The 24,916-nt window shown below is 41.9% G+C and overlaps 3 protein-coding genes across 9 annotated transcripts in view; 2 read left to right on the top strand and 1 right to left on the bottom strand.

Annotated features, from left to right (window-relative positions):
- Positions 1-219: 219 nt before the first annotated feature.
- pfdn2 (prefoldin subunit 2) lies at positions 220-10,033 on the bottom strand. The gene is made up of 5 exons (XM_034105564.2): positions 10,005-10,033; positions 4,262-4,409; positions 3,394-3,482; positions 3,172-3,295; positions 220-1,424 (listed from the first exon to the last, which is right to left on the bottom strand). Exons 1-5 carry the CDS (start codon positions 10,016-10,018, stop codon positions 1,233-1,235), a joined length of 567 nt encoding a protein of 188 aa, XP_033961455.1. The 5' UTR covers positions 10,019-10,033; the 3' UTR covers positions 220-1,232.
- Positions 5,153-8,101, top strand: nit1 (nitrilase 1). Its single transcript, XM_034105562.1, has 6 exons — positions 5,153-5,364; positions 5,654-5,881; positions 6,330-6,433; positions 6,553-6,689; positions 6,935-7,060; positions 7,164-8,101. The coding sequence occupies exons 1-6, from the start codon at positions 5,276-5,278 to the stop codon at positions 7,428-7,430; spliced, it is 951 nt and encodes a 316-aa protein (XP_033961453.1). The 5' UTR covers positions 5,153-5,275; the 3' UTR covers positions 7,431-8,101.
- Positions 8,855-24,916, top strand: part of clcn3 (chloride channel 3) — a 35,332-nt gene continuing 19,270 nt past the window's right edge. For 3 of the 7 annotated variants that reach the window (XM_034105552.2, XM_034105555.2, XM_034105554.2), the window contains exons 1-2: positions 8,855-9,013; positions 14,507-14,688. In XM_034105552.2, the coding sequence (XP_033961443.1) occupies positions 14,526-14,688 (163 nt within the window). In that variant the 5' untranslated portion in view covers positions 8,855-9,013; positions 14,507-14,525. Of the gene's footprint in view, positions 9,014-14,506; positions 14,689-18,583; positions 18,969-20,918; positions 21,248-24,916 lie in introns of those variants that run through there. The other 4 variants (XM_034105553.2, XM_034105558.2, XM_034105557.2 and 1 more) reach the window with 3 other exon arrangements.

Consider the following 24,916-nt stretch of genomic DNA (forward strand, 5'->3'; position numbering starts at 1 on the left):
TCGTCTTCAATATATTGAGGGGCAAACATAGAGGTGATAGTAATTTTGTTTGATGTTCTTTTTGGAAAAACTTAATCTCCAACAAAACCAGGAATGTGAATTGTGTTCATTTTAATCCAGGTCGCAACAGTTACAGCTGTGATGTTAAATTGTAAACATCTGATTACTTAAGGGCTTTGTGGCACACAGTAACAATGATGTAAGACAACACACAGAAAGAACATTTGAGAAACATTTTTAATGACCATTAACAAAAACATTTTTGTCCTCACGACTACATGAACATGACAGCAAAGACATCAGGTCCGAGGCGACATTTCCTCATTTTAGACAGAGTTCAGAAACAAATTCAACATAGCTCAAACATGTGCTATAGACCAGACTACAACTTTTGTTGTGTTTTTAATAACGGGGCTTTATCATCAAGGTTGTGGTGGTAGTACTGACTTATGGTCACATCATGATGTCCGCTTTATTAACCTCTGTACAAAAGCTGACCACACATTTATATGAATACAAACCAGCAGCCATTCTGTGCATGGAGACAATTTTACGAGTCATGAATTACAGAGGCTGAAAAAAGCTGACATTTTGATCTATAGCGACATGTTTACTGTATATTTTCATGCTCATAACACATGTTGTCAAAATGCCTTCAAGGACCTGAACTGCCTTGGCAAGGGTGACTTCTTGCAAAGCTCAACCTAATTCAGGGCCCTATGAAATCAGCTTTTTTTGTACGTTGTAAGTCAAAAGTCTTAAGTTAACATAAACATTCACTTTTCATCTGTATTTTCTAAACATCTGATTTTTTTATTTCTTCTTTGAATTTTTTATTAGGCATCCTTGAAACTGTATATTAATAAGTGGATTACATTTTGCCGTACTCTGATACAGTGAAGTATTTATTTGCTCATGCGTAAATGATAGTAAGACGAAAACAAGAACTTACAATTCAATTATTTAATTTAGGCCACAATATTCTAGAAAAAGAAAGTCAGCTTTACTGAAAGGCAGATTTAAGACAAACAACCTACATTTGTATAAGCATTAGCATTCACATGTGTGAGTCGGTGTCTGTTGCAAAGTACCTCAGTACCAAGTGCAGTATCTGAGCAGAAATGTAATCAAAATCAAGTGTGAGAAGATACATTTTAAATTGTGTGACTACAACCATATTTTAGGTACTGGAGAAATCATAAGGCCCTACGGTCGCTCTCAATAATAACAAACTACGACACTAAAACGCCAGCTCCGCTTTTAGACCCGCCGTCTATGTTGTCACTGGAAGATTCCGCCGACTGGCCCTGTGCCTCCGCTTCACCTTCTCCCACCAACCGGATGTTGTAGCGTTCCCTGTACTCTGTGAGGTCCCGCCCTTTCGTCTGCATCTGCTTGTTGATGGACTCGATTAATTTGGAGATCTGTGGAGATAAAAGAAGAGGACACTTGGGATTAAATGCAGCCATTTAAAATTCATATTCCAACAGTAATGCACTAACATTGTGTCGATAGGCTCGGTAATCCTTACAATACTATGAATCACCACAATGCGTAATAGTTGTTCTGTTTCCATGATTGCTGAAACAATTTGCTGGTGACAATGTGACATACACCGGGCAGAGTCCTGCACGGGTCTGATTTTCAAGACCCGCTCCCGCGACGTGCAATACCGAACCCGCCCCCCGCACATATTGCCAATTAGTTCCGCAACCCGACCCGACCCGTCGGCACAAGATCCGCAACCCGCATATATATATATATATATGAGCAGTGAAAACGTGCAATTATTAACACACGCAGTTGCATATGTCTCAAAAAGCGTGGGATGTTGGTTCTTTTCTCCATAGGATGACACCAAAAGCCTCCCAGACGTTGGATTTCGCTCTTGAGGAAGTGTTATTGAAAATGCTGTATTCTCCGCTCGAGAGCTTCACCTCAGCCATTTCGAATGTGGCGCGCTCAGCAGCAGATTGATGCGCTGCAGAGGTTATGCGGGGGAGAAGTCTGAGGATTTAAACATTAAACTAAATTATTGTTATTTTAATACATTTATTATGCAATACCAGCGACCCGACCCGCATCATCTTTGTTTTACCCAGAACCAAACCCGGAAAAAAACGTTTGAAAAAATACCACCCGCGAATCACCCGACGCAGGACTCACAGGGTTCCTGCAGGTTTCACCAACTCAAATTTAAGACTTTTTAAAACCACTTTGAATAGAATTTAAGACCTATTTCACGGCAAGAAAGTATGAAGGAAAATTGATAGGAAAGATGAAATTCGTCCCATAATGACTTACAAAGTAAATGTATTCATGTTCAGCATAACACTACACTGAACTGCGTTAGACAAAAAGTGTGTGTGTGTGTGTGTGTGTGTGTGTCAAGAGCTATAGTCAGAGCTCCGCTGTCTTCATGCTGTTGTATCATTGGTGTTTTAGCTACGGTATTTAGCGTCCACAGCACCTCCGCTTTTAGGGTTGACGTAGACTCAAATGTCGCCCGGAGGTCACCCGGTGTTGTTGCGGGAGTAGCTGCACTAGCTAACGCTACATTAGCTAAACAAACGATAATTTTTTTGGAAAAGGTGCGGCGGGCTTCAAACACATTCCCCTCCACTGGTTTCAACCAAGCACAACATTCGATGTTTTCCAACCAAATACGGTTGAACTTACACTTCCCCATATTTATTTGCAAGTAGATTCGAAGATACCTAATTTCTGACTGCCGCTAGCTGAAGCTTGGTTGCTAGGTTACTAGCTGGGTGTTCTCCGATAAGGGGCCGGGGGAAACAAAGTTAATGATTACTGGTTCCATGTTGATTTATTTCGATACAAATTGTTGGGGGGAACTGAAAGGCTCTTACTTTGCTGCTCGGACATTTCCCCCAAAACACATTTAGACGCGATCGCAACACAGAAGTACCTTTCAAATCCGATCATTTTTAAGACCTTCTAAATCATATTTAAGAACTTTCTTATTTTTTTTATCATATTTAAGACCTTTTTAAGGCCTTAAATTCTGATTATCAAATGTAAGACCTTTTTAAGACCCCGCGGGAACCCTGTTACAATACAATGAATCACCACAATGCGTAATAGTTGTTGTTGTTCTGTTTCCATGATTGCTGAAACAATTTGCTGGTGACATAAAGATGAATGCATTACCTGTTCTTTATTAGACTCCAAGGCTGGTAGAACTTCTTTTACCGTCCTCTCCACCAACACTCCTCCTACAAGACGAAAGCATTTCCTCGAAGGATCCACTTCCTTCAGGGTTTCAATTACTAAGCTGGATGGAGGGGAAAGAAAATGTAGACAAACAGTGATGAAACAAAGAATTGCACCTCACAGATTCAATAAGCAGATGTGTGAGTATCCTCTACCAACCCGTGCTCATTGATATCCATCTCGAAATCTGCAGATTTAGAAGCCATACTGCGCTGCTCCTGACGCATCCTTTGAAATGTTGCCACCACCTGACACAAAAAAAACACCATCAGAAACAATACAGACTCACACTGTCACGGTATTAATCTCAGTTTGAATCAGGTACTGCACATTTCCTGTATTGACCATCAATCAAACAAGTCAAATGTTTAGCGAGTACATTTCTTTTGACTGTTACAACCTAAGAAAAACGGTTTTATTCTAGTCTATTTTAAGTTAAAATAGACTAGAATAAAACCGTTTTTTGTAATGGTTAAAATGTTTAGCCATTGTTTTTAGCTTGCACTTTTTATGTTAAGTCTCATTCTGCTTTTACTTCAGTAACCTTACATTTGTGTGCATAAGAAAAATGTACTCAGGATATATTTACTTATTATTAAAAGCCACAGGGCACACTTAATCTATACAGTACACTATTTCTATATGTTACTGTCCTTTCAGTAGATTGGTATATTAGAGAGTATTTGTAGTGTGTAGATAGGTTTTCAGTAATAAAAATAGCTCCAGCCCTCACACTGACTTTCACTGAGAAACACTATTCAGCACAATCCACTTATAAGTGTATTCTTATTCAAATGCAGTTAACGCATTGATATAAGCACACATAAACTCTTTATACATGTAGGCTCCTTATATGGCTTCACTCTGTTTTTTGTGATGAGAAGGCAGAATGCTGGCGATGGGGAAGCTAATGTTAGCATCGGCTAGCTGGGAGCCACGTTTTCGGCTTTAGCTCCGCCGGATTGAACCACAGAAAGACTATCGCGGGTGTACCGACTGAAGCAGACCGGGCTGGAGGGGACGGTACCTGCTCGGCAGACGGGCCGGACGGCTTTCCTCCGGCGCTGCTGCCGCTGCTGGATTTGCTAACCGTGCTGCTACTGTTGGCTGCCATCTTGGAAGGGTGTTGCTGAGATGGACCCCGAGCAGAATGTATAGGGATGCTTGTTGTGTGCCTGTGCGGAAATATATATTTTTTACTTTGAGTTTTGAGGGCATCTTGTATTATTAATGTTGCAACACTGCCATCTCCTCGAGATACAGTAGGTCATATTTTTCTAATCAGTATACTCTTTATCATTATCTGTTCCTGTTTGCACCAAAGTTTTTTTCAGTTATGTCCATTAAAAGGCACAGTATTTTCCTCTGAAAGGTAGTGCAGTATGGAGAAACATTGGACTTAAAACAGATAGATCGCAATAAAAAAAAAAGATAATCAAAACATATTTAAATGTTAATTAAACGTCAGCTGTAAAAAGTAATAACAAAAATTGTGAAATTCATAATTGATCAATTATTCAAAGTTCAACATGTCAACTGACCAAGTGGAAAACTCTCTGGTGTCAAGATAAATATATTATCAATATATATTAAGATAAGTGCAGGATTCATGTTTCTACGTTATCTACGAATCGTTTGTTCATTTTGGAGATTTATTTTTTAATCCATTTTAAATTGGTTAAAGTACGCCCAAACCACCAACACTCTACCAACCACAAAGCCTTAAAAACATAACAAATAAATGTTAATTGTTCAAGATAATCATCTCAATATGTATTGTTTTAAAAAATCTATTAAAATATAAAATGTAATCAATCCTCTACACCAGTGTTGTTACAAATGCAGTCCAGCAGCTGGAGCCAGTGTGCCTTCATGCTGGTTTATATCCTTTCGAAATAAGGAAGAAGAAGAAGAAGAAAGTAGCACCGCTAATCCTTCCTGCTGTACACTAACCACACTGGACCCCGCACTGGACGTATGAATGTGCTACTAACTTGGACTAAACAGGGGAGGTGAAGCTCTGTCAGCGTCACTGGGACCAATGTTCACGGCCAGGTGCATTTTGGGAACATCTGCAAAGTATTTGACCTCTCTCCCAGCTCAGAGACAACAGATCAAGCTCCAAAACAGGTGTTTATTATTCTGACTAGAGAATTTATTGTTATGCGTCTCTCTAAACAAAGTTAAATTATGTTAAAGACTACATTCGTATTGTGTTATGTAAATCTATGTGACTGGCAGAAAGAGCATCAATACATTTTATAGTTATTGATCCAGATATTGCATTTAAAGGTCCCACTATCCTAATAAGTACAATATGATAGGAGACACAATAACTAGTGCAGTTAATGATCAAACATAACATGTTTGCCAGTCATGCTGCTTTTGTGCACATAATAACCACCTCTTCTCCCTGCAGGATGTCGACCTCACTTCGCCCGGTGGCTGCAGTGTGTCAGGTGACAGCCACCCCGGATAAAAAGGCTAACTTCTCCGCCTGTAAACAGCTGGTGGAGGAGGCCAAGGGGCGAGGGGCCAGCATGGTCTTCCTGCCCGAGGCCTTCGATTACATCGGATCCAGCCGAGAGGAGACGCTGTCCGAGAGTCTGACAGGAGACACAATCTCACAATACTCTCAGCTGGCCAGGTACACACACTGCTTCGTAATCATTGACATAGGTCCAATGTTTTGTCGTTGTTTGGGGGAGACATTTTTCTTCAGTCAGATATTTTTCAATAAGCTGCTGGCTGAGAGCAGGATACACAACTCTTACACATGTATAATCTTACATAGATTTAAGCTCCTTCCAAGCAAATTAGGTACACAAAAAGGTGTTTTACTTCCTGATTCTTGCCTTACTAATCTACTGTTGGCTTCATGAATGAATAAAAAGATAGAAACTTTATGTCCCGTAGTATTTGGAGGTAGGGAAACCGTGAAGTTCAGTATGTTTATTTTAACATAGTGTAAATATGTATTCTATAGCCTAGTAAATATGTTGGTTATGTGTATACATCAGCAGGTACTTCAAGATTTGAAAAATAAGCACTTTTTCAGGATTTCTTTATGTATTTTTTAACCACTCCTTTTTCAGGAAGTTGGAAGTGTGGCTGTCTCTTGGAGGATTTCATGAACGAGGACATAACTGGGAGTCTGACAGACGAATCTACAACAGTCACATCATAATTAACGATAAAGGTGGTACTGTTCATCACTCTCTTTAAAATCCCACTCAGTTGCACACAGAGACATTAATTATTTTCCACTTGATGATTCCTTATGGTACACATTCTGACACGTTGTCATTGCACCCACAGGTGAAATCATTTCAGTCTACAGGAAGTCCCATTTATTTGATGTGGAGCTGCCAGAAAAAGGCGTTTCACTTAAAGAAAGTGCCTTCACCATCCCTGGACCCTCCCTCGTGTCTCCAGTCCAAACTCCCATCGGCAAGGTGTCCTTTATAACCCTCATTATATAGTAGACTTGTAAATGCACAGGAAATCTTCATATTAGATGAGAGAAAACTACAAAAGTTAGGAAATACAAGTACATTTTGCCAGCTCTGTAATCTCAATATTAAACGCTAGCCAGAAAATATTTGAGATTGGAAAGAAAGTGTTTCCTATCTCTATTTAAACATTATGATCAGCTTGTTCTTAGTCTTTGGTTTTAACTATTCTCTTTTTGTTGCCCCAGGTTGGCCTGGGCATCTGCTATGATCTGAGGTTCCCAGAGTTATCACTGGCTCTGCAAAGGCAAGGCGCTGATATTCTAACCTACCCATCAGCCTTCACTGTAGCCACAGGAGCTGCTCACTGGGAGGTGGGATGAGTCACAATACAACTATATGTGTTGGCTTACAAAGACAGGATATCTATTAGATTGAAACCCAAGCAAAACACAAACTTGATGTCTTTTTATCTAGGTGTTACTGCGTGCACGGGCGATAGAGACTCAGTGTTTCGTCCTGGCGGCGGCGCAGGTCGGCCGGCACCATGAGAAGCGCTCGTCGTACGGCCACGCCCTCGCCGTGGACCCCTGGGGTGAGGTGCTGGGAGACTGTGGAGGGGAGAAGCCAGGCATGGTGCTGGTGGAGATCGACCTGGAGAAGGTCAGCAGCACCAGGAGGAACATGCCGGTCCAACAGCACCGCAGAAACACTGATTTTTATCAAAGTCTGGAGAAGAGTTGACTACAAGAGAAGAGCACAAATCTAACTCCGAGTCACTGAAAGGACGAGGCTGACAGGAAATTAGTTTGAATACGGGAAACACACTAATCAGAAAAGTGTCTTTGGTTATATGTTTCAAAGACTTTCAGGTGGATAAGGAAACATCATGAGCACTTTGATTACGAGGATTAAACGAGAATGTTTTATGTTGTTTAATCAGATATAGCAGGTGGAGATATGTGTTCACTGTGTGAGGAGAGAAGCATATATTGTTCTCAAATCAAGCTTTTACTGATTAAATATCAACTAATGTAAGCATGAAAAAACACATCTTGATGAAATAAATATGTAAAGTTTATCGCAGCTACTGACGCGGTTTAAAGAAATCAGCCATTTAGCTTAACATTTAAGTAATCGTGTCATTACTGCTGTAGTTTATCTAATTTAGTACTCAACCAAAATCAAAAAGCACAGATCAGACCTAATGAGTGTAAATGCTGTATATGGTCAGTAGATGGCACTGTTGGGCAGTAACACTATCAGAATAAGGAGGACATGGCAGTAAAAAAGTGAAAGCTTCCTGAAATACACTGACCTGTGGTTCTAGTGGATATTTACAAATCCACTTTCCTGGGTTTCAATTAAATACTGTCGTGCTTAAAGATTATTATAAACCCAACGTCTGAACCTTGGCTTGGTTTGTTTGTCTCTTGTTTCTTCACTTTCTTTATTTAGTTTGATAGTAGCACATTATCAAGAAGTCCATACAAAAAAAAAAACATGTATCTTTCCCGGAAGACTTGTTAAAGTGGCTCCTGGTTTTGAGGAGAACGACCAATTATCTTATACATCTTATATAAAGTTATGTTAAAATCCACATTTTTTTAATTGTATTTAAACTTGTAACCAATCCTGTTTACATAAGAAAAATGCAATACTCTCTCCTTTAAAAAAATTCTTGAATCATTATGGATTCATATATTCAGACAGGGAAAAGAAAGTTTGGGGCTCTCTGCTGGAACTGCTACCCCCGCGACCCGACCACGGATAAGCGGGAGAAGATGGATGGATGGATATTCAGACAGTCAAATTCCTTCATATTTAATAACAAAAAATGCCATAAAATAAATGATTGTAACTGCGCATTCTAAGTATCCTTATTACGTAATTGTTCTTCAGATTCATTGAGTAGATAGTCTATGAAATATCACATTACTTTGTGGTTTTCTACAGTGTGGTATTGGCCCTTTTACACAAGTTAAATCTTAAGTGCCTTCTCTGGCGATGCATAACTACACAACACAATTTGTCATTTGTATGTTCTGCCTCCACTGTGTATTATCCCGTTTGATTTGCACTGGATGAATTATTGATCACATTCTCTCCTCCCTGCCTGTTCTAACATCACACAGATTGTGGGTGGTTTCTGCTGTACGGCTGGGAAACAGGAAGTGAGCGTCACTGACACAGGAATGGGACTGAAAAAAGAAAACACCATGATGATGAGGAGAATGTCAAATCCACTCGTGTAGCAAACACACATCCCCGTTTCAACTGCAGGGAAAGAGGATGCATTGTGGAGCTGGAATTGAGGCAACAGGAAGGTAGGTGGCTGTCTGTGTTTATCAGCGGTAATGACGGCATGTTAATTTAAGGAAAGGAGGTCTGTGAGTGTTTCACCATCCGAGGCCATCCATCCATACTCATACCGCTGAGTATGGATGTTAGCTCGTTGTCTAGCTTGTGTGAATTATCTGCAAATTCGCTTAGTGAATGTATTTTGTGCAGAACATGACGCTTTCTGTGGTGTAAGGCCCTCGGCTGTTTGCTAAGTGACGCTGAAGTTTCACAACCCATCGACTGCAAGAAAACCGTCCCATCTTCATGTGCTTTCCCCCGGTTATTTCACCATGAAATGCAGATGTTACGTTAATGCATGCACTGCTTTCGGCTGAGCATTTGCTGAAATCATCCCCGCTTTTCCCTCAGTACACCATGTAGCATGTTGTAATTCAGTGTGAGCGCTTCTTTACAGTGTGAAAAGTTGGGCTTGATAACAAACGCTGTAATTTAGAACCGTGAGTTCTCGTCGACTACATTATTGGTCGATTGTGAGGAACTTATTGCTAGTTAATTGTATTGCACATCATTGTTAAAGTGTCAGAAAATGCTTCTGAAATATAGAGATTACGTTCTTTCTCTGTTATTTATAATATGTAATACAATATATTTGGATTTTGGACTCGCAAAACAGTTAAAGACATCACTTTGTTAGTGAGAAACGGAAATGCACATGTTTTAAAATTAAATTACAATTTCTTGGTTAGTTAAATGTGAGAAAAAAGGAAAAATGCTCAAATACATGTTCCAGAAGCCTACATCATGTCACATAAAGGCTTATATCAAAAGTCCAAACCTGAGAGATTTTCATCTCACAATGATATAAAACAGAGAAAGGAAGGACACACACATTTTAGGAGCTGGCATCGGCATCATTGTTTGAGTTTTTGCTTGTTGAATAACTTTTACAATTAACTAAAAACATGTATATTTAAGACTATTTGTAACCTTCTGTGAAAACATTATTTACATTACCGCTTGATATTCATTTTATTCCATTTTCCACAGCCCCATTCACGAGCTGGTCGACGAGATATACTTGACACCAAAGTAGGATAATGTCAAACATAAACTCGAGTTAATGTTTTCGCGCTGTTACTTCTTCGCTCCATTCCTTCTAAGGTATTCACTTTATGATTAGCGGACCCTCCTCTCATTGTAGAGTCCTTCTCTTTCCAGCCAGCATCAAAGACTGATCGAACCAGAGGCACACAGCACACGGCTATGGCTGTTGGTTCAATCAGCGCTCCTGATCGTGTTACGTCTGTCTGGAGTGTTGCCGTAACTTTGTTAAACATGACCTTCGAGAGTTACATTCACAGCCAGAGAGTCCAGACATCTCACTTAAGTGTTTACCCCCCGCCTCCTAAACAGTTATCCTGTAGTTAATGACCTTTAAGTAGAAAGTCAGATTTCAGACTTTAGCAACTTTATTTGAATCTTATATTTAAAATATCAGACTTAAATTAACATCCTCATAACAACATTTATTTTTAAAAGTTCTCACAAAATGGTTAGTATCATGCAATTGAAGCACGATGAGATTCCTTAATGCACATCCGGTAATTTGTCACCCCTAAATTAGGTATGTTCACTAGTCTGTTAGATTTGAATCAGACTCATTATTATTCTAGGATGCATCCACTGCTGTCTCCTAGGTGATATAATGTGCTCAGACTGGTGGAGGCTGGATCCAATTGATAGCTGAAAACGCCTCATTGATCACTCACACACACACACACACACACACACACACACACACACACACACACACACACACACAAACCAAGACACACACTCTAAAGGATTTCTTGAATGGCTGCATTTAATTTTTATTTCGAAGCAGGCCAGAAAGAGCATGTATTATTCATCTTAAAGAATTCATTTTGTAAACGTTGGAACTTCCTTTATCTTCAATCCGGCCTGTCGAATCCTGTTTTTCATGAATCTTTTTTTACCTTAATACGTATAATTCAAAGGTATTTAATTTAAATTAGTTGCAGGTTAACATAATGCAAACTTAATGATTTGTAAAAATAAAAGATGATATGTTAATTGTGATGTAAATCCACTTAAAGCTGTAAATACAACTTCAACATAATATTTGTTTTTCTCTAATTGACCTTGGCAGTTAGCTAGTGCTGCATGTTAAGATAAGATACGATTAACTTTATTGATCCCAACTTGGGGGGACATTCTTTCGCCAGGACTCTGTAAGAAAATAAATAATGTTAGAATGAAATAGAGCAGAAAATAAACACACAAACATCTCAAAATAGAAACTAAAACGGAACTAAAAAGTAAAATATATTCATATTGACAGAGAAAAACGTATATCTGAAGACTATCTGTCAAATTTAAAATATGAAGAAATTAGAGCTAACAAACTTTAATTGTTGTTATTATTATTATTATTATTATTATTATTATTATTGAGGAGTCCATGCTGCGTGATGGATGTTTAGCTACACAGCGATCCATATATTGATCTCTGGCTGCCGTTTGAAGGATGTGTGTCAACTCATCGTCTCTGTGAGCCGGTCGGTTAGATAGAGGGAGGGAAAACTGCTGAGTCACATCCCAGCAACAGTAGCCTGGGCAACACCTCCATAGTGACCAGCCGGAGGAAGAAAACGGCCCTCGCTGCTCAACTAAGTTGTGTAACATCAGCAGACCCTGCAGCATTTTGTTCCCTTGCTGTTGTTATCGACCTCCACGCACGCACACACACACACACACACACGCACACACGCACACACACTCACTCCCTCCGCCTTCTCTTTAGATTATCCACGTCCTCAAACGGCAACATGAAATCTGACACGTAGGATAGTAGCCCCCTCAGTAAGCTGTCGTCTCCCTGGCATGAGCACTGTTTTGATCACTGTTACAAAAGAAGAGAGACATGAACAATGTTCTGCAAATGAAACGTATAAAAGACATGAGGCTCAGCTTGAGATGTTCAGTTCAGTCACAACTGTCTGTTTTAAAAAGGTCATTTCAAGCTATTACCATGTGTTTAAGATCTCACTCTAATGTGTCCTGGTTAGCAATACTGCATTGTCATTCCTTTGGGATCAAACTAAACCACAAAGCTTGTTTTCAATTAGAGATGCCCTGATTCCAATATAACTGACAGTATACAGATACATCTTTCTTTGTCAAATTAAATAAAACATTGACTATTAAAGTTATTTTCCTCAACCGCAATAAGTTACAGATGCTTTACTCAACTTTGCTCAAACAAACCTCACAATAAAAGTGCTCCAGGTTTAAATAAAATCCAATTGAAAATGAAATCCATGTTATCGACTGGGTCTACTTTATCTCTTGTCCCAGGAGAAAACGGTCCGTTTCTGTGCATCCCGCGGTGTGGGGCGTTCACACATTATGCGTGTTGATATGTGCAAATAGCAGACATGCGACTCATTGTTTAGTTTCGATAAGAGGCCGACCGATCAATGCTTTGCTCGTTTCAATCCCTCGTTCTGGGCCGAGTCATGACGATTCTACAGTGTAACGAGAAGTCAAAGAGCAACAGAAACCGCACCACATGAGCTAAATGACCTAAGCCTCGAGATTGACTCAAGCTGAATTGAATTTCCCGAACACACTGATTCGATAAAGCTCAAATGGAAATCCCGTGTCATGGTGAGTGAGTGTGAGTGTTGGCCCAGGGGAGGTTTCTCTTCCCTCTTTACCTCACATTACACAGAGGATTAGTGGTCTTTAGTTTCACTGCAGAATCCGTTTGGTCAGGACAGCTGGTGCCATTTTGTATTACTACCATTATAACAAAGTGTCTGGATTTAATTGTGATAAGAGAGACTAAAGGAAAGGGTTTGGCGCTAAATGCTCTGAACAGTCAAAGATTTAATTCACTTCTTGTTGAGATACAGTTGAGCTTCTTTTGATTTGGCTTTCACTTTCTTTTTTGTCATGGTTTTCACATTGTATCTCATCTTCAACGTTTTCATTTTCTTCACGTTGTGATCATCATGTGACCTTTGCTGTATGTTTCAAAACACCACAGCATGAGAGAAGAATCAAAATGAAATGGAAAGTTGAAGCCATTCAGGTTGCTATGAAGGGAGCTTGGAGATCAATGAGGCCTTTTTTTAACAGAGGAATATGGAGTCGACTTTGGACCGTAAAAAGTAGTGGAAATCAGTCCTCCTGAACTCTCTCCTTCTCCTTTCCTTTGTTACACAGTGTCCCTCATGCCTTGAGGCTAATATCCCTATGAATATATTCAGGTTATCTTCTCATTTGTACTCTCATCGCTCTGTTTGGTGAGGATCCTTTTAGGTCACATCCGTCCCGTTTGTGCTCACATGTCGTGGTGTAGTTCCCCCCCTCCTCCACTGGGGGGCGAGGTGACATGCTGTGTGTCTCCGCTCTCTTTAGGCCAGCAGTTGTGTTATCCTCCTCTTATTGTACAGAGGACATCCATGTGTCATCGTAATCCCTCAGTCTATAAATACACCACTTGGCAGATAACAGAACATTTTAAAATCACTGCCAAATATCAACAAGGAAATACTACGAACAAAGAAAGCAAAACAACATTTATATATAGATAAACAAGAAGATTATGCTTAGCTTTTGTAAATATAAAACCAAGTCAAATATGTATTTATGTTCAAATATATTAATTGTGGGCTAGCCTAGACATATGTTTACATCTCTAGGTTACACAACTTGTAATTAATGTATTCCAACACTCACATTTTCTTTGTAATTAATACCTTAAAAATACGTTTGGGCATTTTTGTTGCATAAGGATATGGTGGTAATCTCATAGGTGAGATAAATGTTTACGTCAGCTATAAGATTCCATTGAACCTCATCTCTGACAGCCTTCATCTTTATAAATGTCCTGTATCGCCTCCATCTCTTTCCGTCCACATCTCATTCCCTTTTTGTTTTACTTAATCTTCCATCACGGTGCGCTCCAGCAGTTACAGTGTTTCTGTCCGACTGTCTCGGATCCCTCAAGGTTATCTGCACCTCAGAACATGTAGAAAAGTCATTCATATGTTTCACTGGGAGAAGGTCTAAATTGTCTGTGAAGTTTATGGAGCCGTTTGTGACTTTGCGGGCACATCTCATGTATGTTTTGGTTTCCTAGAAAAGACGCCCGTTTCCTCATCTTCCTAATACATCCACAGAAATGTGATGTTTCACATAATTCAACGAGGTGATTCTCCGTTTACTCGGTACAAGCTCGAGATACCGGCTGTGGTTGTTTAAGCTATAAAGTGGATTTCTTCTTCACTAAATGTGTGTATGACTATAACCTCTCCATCACAGCATCCCCGAGTGTCCATCTGTGATTCTGTCTGCACGTTAACAACCCGCCCTTCTCATCTGTGACCGTCCCACTCCACCTTGTAGACTCAATAATCTCGCATCATCACAACACGGTGTATCTCCTCCTCCCCCCTCCTCCCTCCCCCTCCCTCCTTATCACCCAGGGCACCGGCGCGTTGCTAAATGGAGTCGGAGCAGCTGTACCACAGAGGCTACTGCAGGAACAGCTACAACAGCATCGCCAGCGCCAGCAGCGACGAGGAGCTGCTGGATGGAGCCGGCGCCGTCATGGACTTCCACACCACGGAGGACGACAACCTGCTGGATGGGGACGCAGCCTCCCCAGGTAGGGAGAACAGACATGCCTCCCCTCTCTTGATTCCCCTCCATGACTCAGTCTTTGACGAACCCTCACCATCCAATCAGATTCTTGAATTCTTTGCGCTGCGTCTTCGAGTCCAGAATCAAGTTTTTTTTCGTTCGCCTGAGTAAGCACACAGGTCGCTGCTTTTGTCATGAGTCAGCCCGCTGCTGGTGTCGAGACGCATCAAGTGTGTGTTCGCTCGTGTGTTGCTGGCGCACTCGCTCTGCCATCCAACCCCCCCCCCCCCCCCTCATCTCCATGATCCACACCCATCAGCTGCTCCACATCTCGTCTTGCTTCACCCACCTTCCACCGCCATTATCCTCCCATTGGGCCTCACATGGTAATAAAACTGTTCATTGATATGCAAATAGTTATAGACAGCCGAAGCAACTTCTTTGTAATCTAACAACTAACTTATTTAGACCTTTCAAGCAAATCTCAAAGTCTTCATGAGCACATTTTTTATGGTTTTGTTCTCAATAACTTCTAAGATTTAGTGTCCATCCCAAAATTAATAAAAAAATTAAATGGAGGAGCGACGAATTACAAATGCTAAATGAAAGCATTTGTTTTCCCATTAAGAAAAACAGGATTATTAAATACATTATTTCACAATTTCTTAAGGCCCTCACTAACTTTTTTTATTGGATATCCAAATCATTTTGCATATTACTTTACCAGCTAAACATAAATTCATGAATTCCTTTATAACCATCTGGAAGGCTCTCTAAGAAGGACTGCAGTTGTTCTTATTATTTTAAGTCGTTTTCTGTACCAACTGTTTTTGTACCAAACTTGACTTTGCATGGTTTCTATTATGAGTTTGCATCCTTTTAATTGTCCTTTGTCCACTATCTTGACCTTGCCACCTTTTTTTAATATCCTTGCTTCCCTGCTGTTTGTTTTGTGGTCTTGCTGCCACTTTGTGTGCTTTGGCCTTGCTCGTTATTCCTACCTTGCTTTTGACTTGTTGCTTACGTGGATTGGTCTTTCCTGTCGGGTAGTAAAGGTGTTTGTGAGTGATAACACGTGGCAGGCCCCCATTTGCTTTTTGTGTTCATAAAGACGTCATCTCCTGGCTAGATGTAGAAAAGGTAAAGCAAGGTGAACATGTTTGACAGGTGTGAATTTAGCTTGTTTAAAAAGTAGGTATACTTCTTCTTTTTTTTGCAAGTTTCCAGCAGTGTAGACACAAAGTGCAACTGTATGAGAAATATGCCGGCATCGATAAAAGGAATTCCTAACCTTGGAGGCATACAATTTCAATTTCAAGGTATTAAACTATTTATGAACCGGTTCTCCACGCACTAAACAAGAGATCTGCTACTGCCTGTGTGGCTGCCAATGCTCAACGATTGTAGTCATACCTGTCATTCCTGTGCAACCACTCATTCATTCAGAAGCTCAGCTGCACTCTGACCGGTATCTAGGCGCTTTCACACCGGAGTACTTTTCCCGTTTAGTTCCGATAGTTCCTGGGATTTTGCGTTCACACCAAAAAGAGAACTCCCCTTTTTAGTGCCTGCTTGAGAGGTGGTACTTTCCTGGGGAGAAAAAAGTTCCAATTTCTGATTGGCTGGGCGAATTACAAACCACGCCCCGTCAAACTGGGAAAAGTTTTTTGAAGCCGCCATTGTATTTGCTGGCATTAGCACTATTAGCATTAGCCCCGCGCACCAACGGAGAGAGAATAACTTATGGCAACACAAAAAAAAACATTGGAGCAGTGGAGATGAGGAGGTGTCGGTGTTCTGGTGATTTACTCGGAAGGCTTCAGTAGAAGCTGCTGGGAGTCCCAGCAGCTTCTTCTGAAGCCAGTCCCCAACTCTGGGGACTTCCGGCCGGGGACTTCGGGTGGCAGTATACGCCGTGAAGTTGTTTGCGGCCTGCCAGTAAACCCAAAGCAGAAGAAGAAGAAGTGACGTCAGCGGCTTCATTTGCGTAATATTCCCTCAGGGAACTTATTCCGGTGTGAACGCGATCTGCTCTTAAGGCCCTGACACACCAACCCGATTTTGGGAGTCAGAGGCCGTCAGAGGCTGTCGGGCATTCGCGGCGCCGTAGTCAGGTTGGTGTGTCCCGCACCGTCGACCGTGACACGCCTTATTTGGACTGCCAGACCCGATGCATGGCCGATTCAACATGTTGAATCGGCCATGCATCGGGTCTGGCAGTCGGACCAAATAATCACTCTGATTGGCTGTTCAGCTAGTGAATCAGTGCATGAGAAGCGAAGCGGAAGTGAGGGACGTAAACAAACGATTTAAGAAGGCACACACAGACTGCTATTCATTTTCATCTCATCATGGCGATCTGGAATGATGCAAACGAAGACCTGCTCATCACCTTGATCCAGGAGAGGCCAGCTCTGTATGATATTACGGAGAAAAGATACTCTTCTTCTTCTCTGTCTTCCGGTTGTTGCCTCTTTTGAATGACGAATACACACTACCGCCGCCTGCTGGTAAAGAGAGTTATTGCCACTCATGCCCTGAAGTCGGTGCGGTGTGTTCCCGTGCGACACATGGCCAAAACGCAGGAGAACACGGCCAGGCAACAGCCGACTTCAGCGTCGGCTAGTCCTCTGGTGACTGCTTGGTGTGTCATGGCCTTTAGTTCCATGGGTTGTACTAAGTGCTGGGTACTTGGTGTGAAAGCGGCTATTATCTTGTGACCAATCGACATCCGATCTGCTGCATCCTGTTTTCTCTTCCTCGTCTGACTAAACATGCTGATTCCATCTCTGTAGTTTTGACTTGCAGCTGATCAAACAAGCGCATGTGATGCTGAGTGGGTTGATCTGTCTGCTGAGTCTCCAAAAGCGAACACATTTGCGAATTTGCTGGTTGGATTTTGTGGGAAACCCTTGTGCTCTATGAACACAAAAGAAGCATAGCAAATGTGTTTATGCATGAGGTAAAGGTCCTAGGTTCTGATGAAAGTTTATATTCTGTCTTTTTGAATTGAATATTTTAGATTAACTGCATTCATTTGGGTCAGTTTAAAGACACAACGATAAAGACACAATCCCACATGTGTTTGGTAGGTTGTGGTGATACTGAATGAGACGTGTTGCTGGCAGAGAACAGATGTTTCCCATGCCACATGTTTGACTATAATCTGCCATCTCCCTTTTTTGTCTGGTTACAGCTCTTCCTTTCAGTTCTGCACTGATAAGGTCGTAGTAAGACATGCTCTGTTGAAGATCTCCGCTTCAAGTCATGTTGTACTGTTGCACAAGAAAGTTACAGTTCTGTTAAAGTGAATATCTAATGCTCAGAAGCTTAAAACATGTAAAAGCTCAACATTCAGTTGGAAAGTCGCTATAAACCTCAAAGAAAGGCACATAAAACCATCTATAATGACACTGTTTCCAAGTGTTGACATTTCTTGTTACTTGCAGATTATCTTTTTGGAATAGCTCCTTAATAATTCAGATTTTTTTTATTTTGTATCCTATCAATGTACTTACAGAGGTAGTAGGGGTTGTTTTATGTACTTTATGGGGATTGGCTTTCATCTAGTGTCCCCAGTCTCTTCCTGGTGATTAGCTTCTCATTCTTCTGCTCTGAAACGGGACCTCTGGGCAGTGGGTTATGTGGAAGGTGAAAGCATGGGGTAACCCTAACCTGCCTCCATTTATACTGTGACTGCTGCTGCTAGTACAGAGCGAGCTTCAGTGCCACAACACAGCTTTCTTTCAATAACTGCAGAAGCTACAATCTTAATAGCCACTTGTACCGAAGACTAACAATCATTAACTTCCAGTCTTGTTTTTACATTCTTTGCACCACCCTACTGTATTTGCCTTGACTCCACCCCCCTCGCGTCAGAGTTGTGTGACTCCCATACGCTCACCGACATTCCCATGAATCAGTTTGGCTGCCAGCCGGTCCGAGCTAGTGTTTCAGGAAATCTTCCTTGAAGCTGCTGGGCCTCCCGGAGCTATTTATATGTTGTATTGAAGGGACGGGTGCCTTGGTTAGCTTTGTAAACCCCCGGCCGTCTCACTCTGAGGTCCTGACACTTTTTGTTCTCTTTGAAGAATTGAGGAGATACATGGAGCCATGCTTTGGGGGATGTGTGTAACTGAACTGAAACAGATTTTCTTTTCACTGGATTACTGAGATTTCTGTTTTCAAACTTCATGATTTTGCTAACTTGACATCCTGACTGGGACTTCTTTTTGAGCAGCGAGGTGACATATTATGGTTGACACCACCTTTGTAATCGCCTAGCAACAGGAGCCCTACTTAAAGGTAAGGCAACGTGGAGGTCTAACCAATCACAGCTGTTTGTGGTTTTATATCATAATGGAAACAAAGTCACAGTGTGTGAAATGCCAGGGTCCCATTGTTGAGGCCTGGGAATTGTTAAAACTGATTTAAGCTGCATTGTTTCATATAATCACACCGAGTTTACAAAATACCTTCTGTGTTGAAATAGAGATCGCTTTTTGATTGTACGAATGTTTCATATCCTTCCTGCAGCGTGAACACGGGAGAGGAAGGTTAAGCAACAGTGTCTTAAGATCAACTTTTCTTTTTTCTTGCCGCAGTCACACTTACAGTTTCCTTAACATCCCTTTCCTCTTTGCATACCAAAGCAAAGCAGCGGTCAAAAACAACCTAAAGGCAGAATGGCAAAAACACAGATTGACTTAAATTAATTAATTTCTCTTTGCACTCACAAAGCATTCTTTCATTAAAGCTATGTATAGGCCATGTGATTATTTTGTATTGGCATAATACGTTTATTACATTAATGAGTTAGGGCTGTAACTACAGATGACCCATTCCACTTTTTTTTTATATGAATAGTATTTATAAGTATCTGCCCTACAGTGGAGCACATCAACGCATCCCTTAATATAACATATTCAATCATTTAATCTACAACATGTCAGACCATTTTGAAAAATAAGTGTTTTTGTGGTCCTTCTGAAACATATTCAGTTTTATGTCATGTGAGACAAAGAATGGAGCCAACTCAATTTGAACTTTTTTGCTTAGGCTTTGAAAGCGAACTAGTGAGTAGCTGAGTTTCTGTGTTTGGCATGATGCCGCTTAATATCCTCAATAACCTCTGTCGTCTAATTTAGCCAATTGTTAGCAACCGCCTGCTTTTAAGAGATTTAAAAGTTTAAAATGTACATTTGGAGGAAATACTGTCAGGGTTATATAGTGGAACGAAATGTGAGAATCTCAAAATAAAGATTAATTCTGGCATCTAACACAAAAAACCCATTACAGTTATTAATTGACGGAAAGGCTAACCCTTTTCCTGGCTTTAGGACTCGTTCCTGTAGCACTCTATTACTCCTTACTTACAGGTCCCATGTCATGGCCATGGGATACTAGAATATATTTACATTGTGCAATTTTGCAAAATCACATTGGTTTCTCACACAGCATCTCTGCAAAGTATGTGTATTCACTCTCTGTCCTAAACGGCTTGTTGGAGCTCCTGCCCCCCCCCTGTGAGCCCAGTGTGCTCTGATTGGTCGGGACGTTGCGAGGCTCGCTGCTCAGTGAGCTGGCTTACTGGTGTGGTTTCCGGGTCGGCGATACAGCGGGACAGCGTGAAACTCATCCTGAGCACACCCAAACACTCACAGCCAAAGTAAAAACAATAAGTGTGGCTTGATATTGAGAAAGGAAAAAGGTTTATAACGCTGTGAGAATGGGTCTGAGCATTTCTCCGCCATCCCAACTCGTCTGTTACCAACCGGGCAGCTCTATGCAAGTCAATGGGACTCCCTTAGTCCCTTAGTTGAACATTACGCTAAAGGTCCTGGTGTGTGAGGAGCTCCGCGGATTGGTCCATTTTGTCATGCGGTTCCCGGAAGACACATATGGAAAAAGAGAAATCTCCAGCGAGGCGTTCTGGGGCAGCAGACAGGTCTTTTCTGTGTTAGAGTTTTACTCGCTACAGGGTCTACTTTGAGGGTTTGTGACTGCAGACCGTTTACATGCAGAACAACCTTCATAACACACAAGGGGACGGGTGATAACCAGAAAAGCATGACATGGGACCTTTAATGTAAACCTCCCTGCACTTGCTCACAATGGAAGCCTCCATCTTTAGAGCTCGCCTTGAAACACAGTCACCCCTGTGACCTGGCACAATGGACTCTCCCATTCAGGCAGGGCTCACTGATCTCCCCTAGTAACCAAGTAGGACCGGCCTTCTGTGCTCGTCTTTCCCTAGTGTGTGTGTGAGTGTGATGACATCATCAGCTCTAACAGTCAGCTGCTGCAGTGGAGGGAGAGCGAGAGAGAACTGGGAGGGGGAGGGAGAGAGGACACACACACTGTTCGACTCAAACACACACACAGCCCCGCTTGTCTTGCTCCGGTAAACATGGCAGCGGAGGCAGCAGCGACTTACACACAGTGCGTCGTGAGGCCTAGCTTAGCTTAGCCTAGCCTCGTCTCAGCTGTCAACATGGAGGAGGAGGACGCGGGGGCCGACCCCTATTTGCCCTACGACGGGGGAGGGGACACCATCCCCCTGCAGGAGATCCCTAAAAAAAGAGGTACGCCACGTCCCCTCTTGTGTTATTTATTTGGCCTCCTTTTCTCACCCTGCTGAGATGTGACGCCGCTCTCCTTCTTCTCGTCCAGTGAGTGTATGCAGCCATATGGCAGGCAGACACGGTGCAGGTTGAGCAAAACCGTTATCTGCTGTTGGTGAAGCATGGAAACCAGAGCCATTGACTGCATGAGGGAAAAACAGCCACCTGCCCGCTTCGTTCACCCTCTGTTGATGATCAGCCAGCAGTGTGTGTGCAGGTCAGCCCGAGATAATGAGATAAAGAAGGAGTTGAGTCAGTGTGAAGGCTTAGGCCTGTAAGCAGCAGCGACTAAAGGCAACATCATGGGCATCCATTTTAATTTCCCACACACAGAGCCACAGCTGGTCTAAAACATAATATGAACTGGATGTTTGCAGATGTAGATGTTGCTCAATGTTTCTGCAGCGAGACGACACCTGTTGGTCACTTTGTCACATCACACGTTACCAAGTCCTCAGGGTGAAGCCATGCAGGGAAATTGTGGTTTCTTGCTCTGCACCCTTGTTTTTCTTTCCCATGCTGCCTTTGGGGAGTTTATCTTGCGGTTGCGTGTGTCCGTTGGTTCCTCCAGGCCTTGTTAGATTTGTACGGTGAGCGAGCAGAGACAAAAGGCCCCTAGTGCGTTTAGGACTGTTTACATTCACTTGTGTAAAAGGACGTCCTTACATCCAAGCTTTCATTTCCTCTCTCTTTGCAGCCACAGTTTCACAATCTTCAGTCCGTCTTGCAACCCATCTCTTTCCATTATGTCAGCCCCTTTACTGTAGAGGCATCTTCTGGTATTTATAATGAAAATCCATTTAAGTTTATTTGCCAAATTCTTGATAAAGTAACCTGTAAAACTGGACATACTATTATTGCAAAAACAAATAAGCAATTTGGTAGCTTTACGGTCATTCACCTTACACAATGTGTCCTTGTCCCAACTACCCTGAACCAACACGTCATATGTAAACACACATTTAAAAAAGGGGCATTTCGGACTTTGATCCAGTTGTCAGCACGCCCTTTCGCGTGACTTCAGGGAATCCACCGGGCTAATCGTCCGGCTGCCGTCTCAGCCTGTATGGAGGTTGTCGGGGTCAGTTTATGATGCCGGTCACATGACGGCTGAGCAGACTAACCCTACTCCGACCGGGCTGATCCAGGGTGTCCGAGCCAGCCGCCTCTAAACCTCTCTGATCTGATTTACTCGGCAGTAGTAGAGTAGGGCTATCACACAAGAAGGCAGCGCTTGTGGGACTGGAAACCTGGGATTTCTCCTCTCAATGATCACAGGAAAGCCATGTCAGATTCCTTCAGAGAAAAGGGATTATTGACAGGCAGTAGCAGGTGCACTGACGCAGCTCTTAACTGATGCAGGCTGAACAGAGTTGCAGCGTCACTGAACTAATGCACAAGGGAGAGAAACTGAAGCCTTATTTCGTATGTGTATCCTTTGTCTATGTGGCCACTGAACCGTTGGAGCGTGACGCTGCCACTGTGTTCATATCATCAGATGCAGCTCCTTTAGTGTGGCGTCACCCTCGCTTGACTTCACAGTCTGGATTCGACTGATGAATGCCAGTCGTGCAGCATCATCAGTCGTCTGATTTACCATAAGCCACATTCACTCTGTTTCTACATGTTGCCAATTTATTTCAGTGAGGAGTTGCAGTCTTTTATTTATCCCAAATTAGGAAATTATTCTGCTGTGTTTGCAGTTTTAGTTGCACTAAGCATTACAGTTGCACGTGTATTCAAAACAAACCATTATTCATTTGCCAAGAAACATTAAGCATTCAGTTTGTGGCACCAACATGTTCATTGCTGGGCAGTGAGGGTAAATGCTGCAGAAATCTCTGTGTGTTTGTCGTCAGTATTTCCGCCACTAAGGTGTTTCGAGTGTGCCCTGAAGTGGGTCAGCTTGTTGTTTTATGAAAAGCCTGTATTGTTTTTTGACCCAGGTAAAAGAAATGCACTGTTCTGGGAATGTTGTACCAAGAAGACCACGAAGTCATAACCGTGACCATCTTGTTAAATGGGTCATTTGAAGAGCGTTGAAAGAAATCAATATAAAGTGCCGTGTCCTTACTATACACGTCTCACATTTCCCAAATCGTGAAGGTCTTGGCTTTATTTGGACTGAAAAAGGCTTGTGCTTACAATGCAGAAGTACAAACTGATGACTCGTATATAGTAGGCACGTAAACATTTCCTTTAAAACATTTGGTAAGGGAATCACACACAGCTCTCCTGTTTTTATGTTGGCCCTCAGGTGTTTATAGTCGGTCTGTTGGTTCAGAAAAGGTCAACTTTAATCTTGGTGCTGTCCAAAAGAACAGACGTCCATATCAGTCATCTCACAAACACACACACAGTTCAGACTGTAGCCGTCGCTCTAAAAATCAAAATGGAGAATGATAGAAACAGTCTTTCCCTGCCAACATGACTCTCACTGCTGCTGACTCCACAACAGTAGCTCACTTCCCTCTTTCTCCTCTCTGAACACTGTATCGCCCGGTCAGAAGAAATTAACACTTGGCCATTTTGGCTCTGCTTCTTACAGAAAATCTCACCAAAGGGTTTACGATTTCTTTCCCTCTCACATCCCATCCAACATCAAAGGCAGTGATATGAGCTAATAAGCCTCACTTTCTTTCAAAGGCGGTATCATGGCCCACATTGGTACTGTGGACAACTGGATGTATCTGCTGGTTATGTCTCACTTATCGAGGATTCAAAATAAGTTATATTGCCAACTGACAATAATTCGATGCGCCTGATTCTCACTGCTTCTATCTTTTCAGCCTGTTGTGGATCAATATTTTGAAACACTGAGTTGTGTTTCCGCCAAGGAGGTTTTGTTTTCACTTAGGTGAGTTTGTCTGTTTCTTACTAGGTTTACGGAAAAACTACTTGCAAGATTGTAGTTAAACTTGTTGGAGGGATCGAGCTTTAGCCAAGGAAGTAGTCAATAGTTCTGGAGTGAATCCGAATCATAGGGTTACTCAATTTTTGCGAGATACGATATTTGGCTTAGGAGGTCTGTGCTCTCCATCTGCCTTTTATAGTTATATGAGAATACCTTGGTTTAGTTATAGCAGCTGCAGACAGTGTTGTAATGTTTATAAAGGATGCAGATTTGTTAATGCCATTTTAGGATCTGTTTTATGGCTTTGCTGAGAGGCCTCTGAGGTTTTTAATGTTTTAATGTAGATCAGGGGTTCCCAACCCCCGGTCCGCGGACCGGTACCGGGCTGCGAAGGTGTTACTGCCGGGCCGCGAAATAGCTGTGAGTTTATCGTAATATTTGCAGAATTATAAATATATAAAAATATTTTATCATAATATTTTTTTTTTAAAGTATATATCCAAATATAGCCTGGTTAAACTTTCACTAGAAAACTGTTAAAAATGGCTTTTATGATGTTCCGAGGGATTCGGCGGATCCTGTATAGAGCCTATAGGGTCTCAGCCTCTCGTGCGCACGAGAAAGTTACCGGTGCGCCAAGTAGGAAGAGGAGCGCACAGGAGACAACTGTTTAATTGCAGACTGTTATGTTTATGTGTGGAAATGGCAGTGCAAACACTATTTGAGATATATTTCAAACTCGGACTTCATTTTAAGGACACGTCGGCCAGGGGTGT

The sequence above is a fragment of the Pseudochaenichthys georgianus genome, chromosome 18 (assembly GCF_902827115.2).
Source record: "Pseudochaenichthys georgianus chromosome 18, fPseGeo1.2, whole genome shotgun sequence".
Lineage (NCBI taxonomy): Eukaryota > Metazoa > Chordata > Actinopteri > Perciformes > Channichthyidae > Pseudochaenichthys > Pseudochaenichthys georgianus.

What these genes read in the sequence shown, in the direction of transcription:
- nit1 (XM_034105562.1), top strand. Translation starts at nt 5,276, where the DNA reads ATGTTCACGGCCAGGTGCATTTTGGGAACATCTGCAAAGTATTTGACC. An exon ending in CAGATCAAGCTCCAAAACAG is followed by an intron (nt 5,365 to 5,653) that starts GTGTTTATTATT and finishes TTCTCCCTGCAG; the next exon opens with GATGTCGACCTCACTTCGCC. An exon ending in CATCATAATTAACGATAAAG is followed by an intron (nt 6,434 to 6,552) that starts GTGGTACTGTTC and finishes TTGCACCCACAG; the next exon opens with GTGAAATCATTTCAGTCTAC.
- pfdn2 (XM_034105564.2), bottom strand. An exon ending in CCGGCCCGTCTGCCGAGCAG is followed by an intron (nt 3,483 to 4,261) that starts GTACCGTCCCCT and finishes TTTTTGTGTCAG; the next exon opens with GTGGTGGCAACATTTCAAAG. An exon ending in TGGAGTCTAATAAAGAACAG is followed by an intron (nt 1,425 to 3,171) that starts GTAATGCATTCA and finishes TTATCTCCACAG; the next exon opens with ATCTCCAAATTAATCGAGTC.